Source organism: Rana temporaria, chromosome 3 (genome assembly GCF_905171775.1).
Source record: "Rana temporaria chromosome 3, aRanTem1.1, whole genome shotgun sequence".
NCBI lineage: Eukaryota > Metazoa > Chordata > Amphibia > Anura > Ranidae > Rana > Rana temporaria.
The window spans coordinates 250,989,480-250,997,152 of record NC_053491.1 but is presented as its reverse complement, the minus strand read 5'-3'; the positions used below and the strand labels follow the sequence as shown (position 1 = coordinate 250,997,152).

Below are 7,673 nucleotides of genomic sequence, written 5' to 3'. Positions count from 1 at the left end.
GCTTTTGCTCTATCCCACAGTTATTAAATCTGTTATAAAGCTTCACAAGGTGTGCTGGTGTGCTGTGGATTCATTGTTTGTGGTGTGTCACAGAGGTGAGACAGAAGACCCGATAATTCAGCGGCTCCTTCGGGGGTGAGCGCTACACGTGGGGGCCTCGTCCGGGATTTCTTCTGATACCTCTCGCAAAGTGATAACCGCACAAACGAGCCAGCAATGGATCCAAACACCGCAGCAGAGTGGTGCAAAGAACAAAATGGCCAATTAGGGCTGAGTATAGTAATGGAAATTCCTGCTGACAAATGGACAGAGGAACAGATCCGTCAAGCAGTAACTACACTAGCACCTGACCAGAAAGTGTTTGTAATAGACACAAAAATAGATCAAAAAGTCTCCCATACCTATGCCCTACTAGAATGGAAGAAAGGAGTCCCAACCTGCTTCCAGGGTGATAGCATCCAGCTAACCGGAGAAGTTAAAGCACGGTTATTCCCTCTACTCACCTCAGCAAGTTGTCTGGAGGGACCAAGCCAGACCATGTCAGACACAGTGGAAGTAACTACCACTTCTGTACCAACCACTAACTACCCCCCAGCTTCCTTCTTCATGGACATAGGAAAACTGGTAGAGAGCGTTAGAAAAATGTCCTCGCCATCTGTGAACTATGGCTACAGGAAGTTGAGAATTTTTTCTGGAGTGCAGCCTGTACCTCCTGGAGAAGAAGAGTATGAAACCTGGATGGAACAGGCTATGCAAGCACTGGAAGAATGGGATGTTCCAGAGGCTCAAAAGAAACAACGCATTACTGAAAGTCTGAAAGGCGTTGCAGCAGAAGCCATCCGAAATTTGAAATTCAGTCAGGAGTCTTGTACAGCATATGACTATCTTCGCATGCTACAAGATGAGTTTGGGCGCACAGAGAAAGCTACAGATCTAATCTTCCTATTTGATCACATGTTTCAACGGGAAAATGAGCGGCTTTCCGAGTATATTCGACGACTAAACAAAATGCTATACCAGATTGTACTAAAGAAAGGAATAGAAGCCAGGGATATGGATCAAGTTAGAATGAAAAAGATCCTGAGAGGCGCTCTGAGTTCCGATCCTATCTGGATCCAGTTGAAGACCTTACAAGGGAGTACCTCTTTGCGATACTCTGATCTCATTAAGATGGTAAGGGAGGAAGAGGCTATCCTAGAGGAGAAAAAGAAGGGCTCAGGATTTTCATTTCCTGCTGAGGTTCGAACGCTCAATGTGTCGAATGGAAATTCAGAAGTGGAGCAATTAAAGGCTCAAGTTTCCCAGCTGACGCAAATGCTAACCCTATTGTCTGCAGGTGTCAAGTCACCCCTTGAAAAAGTCACTTCAGAACCAGTTCCTGAATCTACTACTCAGGTGGTGCCTATCAAGAAACCGTCAAACATCTGCTATAATTGCGGAGGAGTGGGTCATTACCGAAATACCTGTCCGAGCCCATCGAATTCAAGAGGAAGTTATCGACCGGCGGGAAACTACAGAGGGCCCCAGTGAGGGAGCAAACTGGGTGCCCAACTACTGAAGACTGCTCTGATTCCCAGGATACCAATAAGAGGCCCAAGTCTTTACCCAGAGCCTCACCTGCTACGACAAAAAGATCCCCTCCCCTGGCACCTGGTCCTGTGTCAGAGGGAGGCAAGGCACACCCACAACCTAAACACCCGGAAGGGGGAAGAAAACAACCACCACAAGCGAGGAAGAGGGCTAGAGTGCAGCCGACTGGGTCTATGCCTTCTACTACTCCGAAGAAGTTCCCTGACCAGTTGATAGGCCCTTCACCCATTATCCCAGTTCAAGTAGAAGGGGTTTACACGAAGGCTCTCCTCGATTCAGGTGCTCAAGTAACACTGATTTACCGGGACTTCTACCAGAAGCATTTGAAGCATCTACCCCTGATGGAGTTAGAGGATCTCGAAATCTGGGGTATTGGGACTCAGAAGCTTCCATATGATGGGTGTCTACAAGTGAAGCTGGAGTTCAGTTCGGCAACTGTTGGACAACCAGGGGTCTGTGACACCTTAGCCATTGTATGTCCCCGCCCACCAGGAGCCAATCGAAGTTCTATGATTGTGGGAACAAATACTGACTTGGTGAGACGCCTTATAACTCCATTAGTGACGGAAGAGAGTTCTACTTCAGAGGAGATGCACCCGATGTTGCGGCCAATCTACCAGCGGATTATTCAAGAACAGAGGGCCCCTGCAGAAGTGGGACGGCTTTGGAGATTAGAAAGAGCAGAGAAGGTCTTACAGCCAGGCGAAATTACTAGTTTCCGGGCCTCAGTCAAGTTGAATTGGTCACAACCAGGCCCCTATGTGGTCCTGGAAACTGATCCCAGAAATATGAAGAGATCTGGAGTGGAATTGGTGCCTGAGATAATATCCATCAGAGCTCTACAGCGGGCCTGTGGGAGAGTCTCTGTAAGTGTATGCAATGTGTCAGACTCCCCAGTGACCTTGAAGACACGGATGCCGATTGGACAAGTGGCCACTGCCACACCCCTCTCACCCACTGAATTGATAGAGGGAGTAGACAGAGAGATCCCAGCTGAACGATTCTATCCTAAAGATGCCCCTATCTCGCCTGAGTGGAAGAAGCGAATTCAGTCTCAGCTCCTCAAGTGGCAAGATTTATTCTCCAAGGATGAGTTTGATGTGGGGTGTGCTAGGAGCACTCAGCACCGCGTTCGCCTCCAAGATGACAAGCCCTTTCGAGAAAGGTCACGGCGAGTCCCATTGGGAGATCTAGATGACCTAAGGGAACAGCTGGCTGAATTGAAAAGGACCAGGATAATCCAAGAATCCAGGAGTCCTTATGCCTCACCCATCGTGGTAGTTCGCAAGAAAAACGGTTCCATCCGTTTGTGCATAGACTACCGCACACTCAACCAAAGAACCATTCCCGACCATTACACTACTCCTCGAATAGAAGATGCCTTACAGTGTCTGTCAGGAGCAAAGTGGTTTAGTGTACTTGACCTGCGAAGTGGATATCACCAGATACCCATGCATCCTGAAGATAAAGAGAAGACTGCTTTCATGGGTTGGGTGGTTTCCGTTTCCGGGGGGAGTGGTCTGAGTATGGAGGAGTGAGGAGGCGAGTGAGGAGCCCCTAGCGAGATCACTGCGTGCACCCAACAGCTGACCGACAGTGGATTGAAGCGCTCACCCCAGAGCAATTTAGTGAGAGCGGCCAGTATCGGCATAGGGCGCGCTGTGGCCAAGCAGACCGTTCGTCCCAGTGAGTGCAGCCCGTATCGGCACATGTCGCGTCGCGGAAGACGACCCGGAAGGAGTACCCGAGCACCAAGCACACAAGCTCACTCATATATTACCTGCTATCTCAGGGCGAAGTCGGACGCTGCGCTGCAGTCTGCTACGGACGTCAGGAATACCACCAGCACGAGAGACCAGCAGGAGACGGCAGCTGCTGGAAGCGCGATGGCGTGTAGAAGAGACTCCCTATCAGAGGTATCGTCTCCAGCGGTCGGCGGTGACACCCACACAGAACAGAGGTATGTCCAGGGGGAGAAACCTCTCCACGGAAGCAGAGACTAACAAGGTGGGGGTGATAGAGGTATGTTTGGGTTTTAACAACAAGGTCCCACAGATACAGGAGATACAGGAGAAGAAGGGACAAGAGACCAGAACTGATATGGAGCAGCTAAGAGCACTTATACAGGCTCTCCCCACAAAGGAGGACATACAGACTCTGACTAAAGGTATTTTGGGTGCACTGAGAGAGGAAATAGAGGAAGTTCGTGCTGGGGTAGCAAAGGCTGAGCTTAAAGTCACAAATTTAGAAGAACAAAATTGCAGACTGGAGCAGAGAGTGGTGAATATGGAAGAGGAGCTCATGAGACAGCACCAACAGTTGGCTGCGATACAGCTACATTCTGAGGAGGCTGAGGACAGAAGTAGGCGGAATAACATCCGAATTAAGGGGGTCCCTGAAAATTTGGAGGGTCCCGCTCTGAGAGAGGCGGCCATGTCCATATTTAATCAAATTCTGAATAACCCTGCTGATACACCAATTGAACTGGACCGGGTCCATAAAGTCCCTACTCTTCGTTTCCCAGCCCAAGGAGGCCCTAGGGATGTGGTGTGTAGAGTACATTTCTTCAGGGTAAAGGAAGACATAATGCGAGCTGCATGGAATGAGGGAGTGATAAAATGGGAGGGCGGGGACATACAGGTCTATCCAGATCTATGTAGGCTCACAAAATGGAGAAGACGACTGTTAAAACCTCTGTTGGAATATATACGCCTTAAAGAAGCTACATACCGATGGGGATACCCTCTGGCAGTGATCGTAAAAAAAGCAGGGCAGAACTTCAATTTAAGGTCCCCCGCACAATTAACAGAACTATTCCAGTTTCTGGGAACAGATCCTATTGAGGTCCCAAACTGGTTAGAATCACCCATACTAATGGATCGATACTAGCTCTATGAGATAAAGGGGACTGGGGATCGTAACAAGGGCCTATGGGAAGATAGGAGGAGAAACCCCCATGGAAAGGGAGAAGAGAAGAAAAAACGGATGGCTTTTGGACATCTCACCCCTATATGCTTTTTTTTTCTTTCAAAGGGGGCCTGAACTAGAATTTCGAGACTTTGCCTGTGTTTTTTTTTCTTTTTTTTCTCGGGGGGGGGGGGGGGGGAAGGGTGGAGAGGGACCCAGAATACTTCTGTGTACCGGTCAGATATAGGTAGATATAAGTGAAAGTGAAAATGAAATGAGGGGCTACGGTCCAATAAGTAGTTCGGGAGAGATAGGAAGGCACCACTCCCCCTCCCCCCCCTTTTTTTTTTTTTTTTGGAGGGGAGCCTGGGGGAATGAAAAAGAAGAGAAAAATGTTAGGCTGACCTCCCGAGAAGGGGCGCTCTGGTGCCACAAAGATTAGTAGAAGATTAAATGCTCCATCTGAGGCCCAAGATGGGAGCGGGGAGGGGGGCAATAGGAGGTGTACCTTTTTTTTTTTTTTTTTGAGGGAGGGGGGGGGGGCTGTGTGCGGTTTGTTGCTATAGGGGGGGGAGGGGTTTCATTATCCCAGGGAGGTTAAAAGGGGGGGTTAAAGGTTTGTGAAAAAAGAGGGGGAGGGGAGGGTTGGGGGAGGTAAAATAACACCACAGGGGTATAAAGGGGTTATAAAATAAGGGTTGCACAAAAGTGATATTAAAAATCAATTCAAATATAATCACAAGGATAATTGGGGCATGTTTTGCCCCCTTTTATGTGTGTGTTGTTTTGCTCTTTTTTTTTTTTTTTTGCGGTGAGATAAGGCAGGTATCCAAGCCTTCACCAAACACATATTTGTGAAAGCATGGGCACAGGGATAGTAGAGATAGGGAACAGATAGGATATAGGGGTAAAAGGGGCTTGGGCCGAAGGGGGCTTGGGAAGGGGGGGAATTAAAAGGTTTGAAGGCCAGGCTCTCAGACGGTAGTAAAATATTTTTTATTTTTTATGCTTCTTTTTTTTATTATGCTTTTTTTTTTTTTTTTTTTACTATGCTTTGTATTAATATACCCTGGACTATACCATGGACTCGTACCTCTTAATGAGGATTAAGAATAAGATAGAAATAAGGTAGAAGCAGGGTTCTAAGATATGATGTATGATGCTGATGAGGGAATGCTTATAGAAGTCTATATATGTCAGAAGAAGCTAATATGTCAAAAGGATGAGATGCAAAATGTTATTTTCCTTCAATAGCATACAGGAACTTATTTTTTGTACGGGTTCTTTTTATAGGAGGGGGAGGGGGGGGTAAGGTTTGGACCCCGAGAGGAGGAGGAGGGGAGGAAGGGTATATATATTCTTTTTTCTTTCTCTCACTTTTTTTTTGCTCTCTTTATTTGCCTTTTTTTCTCTTCTTTTTCCCTCCCTCTCCCTCCTCTTTTTCCCTTTTTTTTTCTTTTTTTTTCCTCTGTGGGCTCTCTTTGTGGAACCTATAGGTGGAGATCGTCAGAGGGGGGTCTTCTGAATAAAGGGGCATCTCTAAAGCGGGGGTGAAGGGATACATGGTCAACATAAGGTCAATGTGAAATGAATAATGGGGTGCATGAAGGTAAACGCGTGGGAGCTCCTGATGCGCTACCCTCGCTCTTTTCTGCACATACACTCTCCCCACTAAAAACGCCTCTCCTCCAGTTGGAGGAAGACCGGAGGCGTTAAACAAAGGGAAAGGGACTTTTTCCCCTCTCCCTGATTTTTTTTATTTTTTTTACCCTCTTTCCGTCCCCTCCGAGTCCAACGGTGATCCGCCCCCAGAGTACTGGGGGATCACGGGTTGGTGCTGCAAGGGAGAGGAAAGGAAAGGAAATTACTCGGGTACTGGGGCGTGTGACCAGTCCTCGAGATACGGGGAATAGGGGCAGGGTTTTTTTTTTTTTTTTTTTTGTGTCCAAAATTGGGATCGCGGCCTCTCTCTCTCCCCCTTCTCCCCCTTGTATCCTCTCCCCCTCCTCGATATTTTCGAATCCCCTTGGGAGGTTAAAGGGTAACCCCCTACATTAGAGCAGAAAGATGATAAAAATGGATATAATTAATTTTACATCATATAATGTCAAGGGCTTAAATAGTCCAGAAAAACGTACTAAATTATTGGCAGAACTTGGCAGGATTAAGGCACAGGTAACCTTTTTACAAGAGACCCATTTTCGAAAAGATAAAATACCCAGATTGGGTAATCAAATATTTCCAATTGTATATCATGGTGCCTCGCAAACATCTAAGGCGAACGGGGTGGCAATTTTGCTCTCAAAACAAATGATCTGGAAAGAATCTAATGTAATTACGGACGACGTAGGCCGGATGCTAATAGTAAAAGGGGAGTTAGGGAACCAAAAAGTTACCCTGGTGAACATATATCTACCCAATGAAGACCCTACAGCTACACTGGAAAAATATCTGGAAGTGGTACAACAACACAAAGAGGGGTTCCTTATCATGGGAGGTGATTTAAATATAGCATTAGACCCAGCTATAGATGTATCAAAGGGAGTGTCTCACATCTCCAATATAAAATTACGGAAAGCAAGGTGTCTATTGAAAGAAACTCAGGTAATAGATAGCTGGAGGATGATGCATCCGTATGATAAAGACTACAGTTTCTTTTCTGCGAAACATAAGACATATACAAGGATAGACTATGTTTTTATAGATCAGAACATACTTTCACGACTACGAGATGCAGCAATAGGGTCTTTTACGATATCCGATCATGCGCCAACCAACTGTAGTATAGTAAAAGATCCGGTCTACGAGAAGCAGATAGCTCGGGAATTAGACAATTTCTTCTCTACTAACGACTCAGATGAAACGCTGCCTATGAGTATTTGGGAAACACATAAATGCTACCTGAGAGGGGTGTTAATATCATTGGGAGCGCATAGAAAACGTACTCTGAGTGCTAAACTGGATAGTTTGCTGGGGGAAATCCAACTACTGGAAACAGCACATAAGAAATTACAGACGCACCAGACAGGGGAGAAGTTGGCGGGTCTGCGGGAAAAATTAAATCTCATGTTAACGGACAAAGCAAAAGCCAAATTGAGTAGGTGTAAAAGAACTTTTTATGAATACGGGAATAAACCCAGCAGACTACTGGCGAACGCACTTAGAGATACGAGAGC

General features: G+C 46.6%; 1 protein-coding gene across 1 annotated transcript; it reads left to right on the top strand.

Moving 5' to 3' along the window:
- Window positions 1-216: 216 nt before the first annotated feature.
- LOC120930436 (modulator of apoptosis 1-like) lies at window positions 217-1,530 on the top strand. Its single transcript, XM_040341622.1, has one exon. It carries the CDS (start codon window positions 217-219, stop codon window positions 1,528-1,530), a length of 1,314 nt encoding a protein of 437 aa, XP_040197556.1.
- Window positions 1,531-7,673: the final 6,143 nt, after the last annotated feature.

What these genes read in the sequence shown, in the direction of transcription:
- LOC120930436 (XM_040341622.1), top strand. Translation starts at nt 217, where the DNA reads ATGGATCCAAACACCGCAGCAGAGTGGTGCAAAGAACAAAATGGCCAA.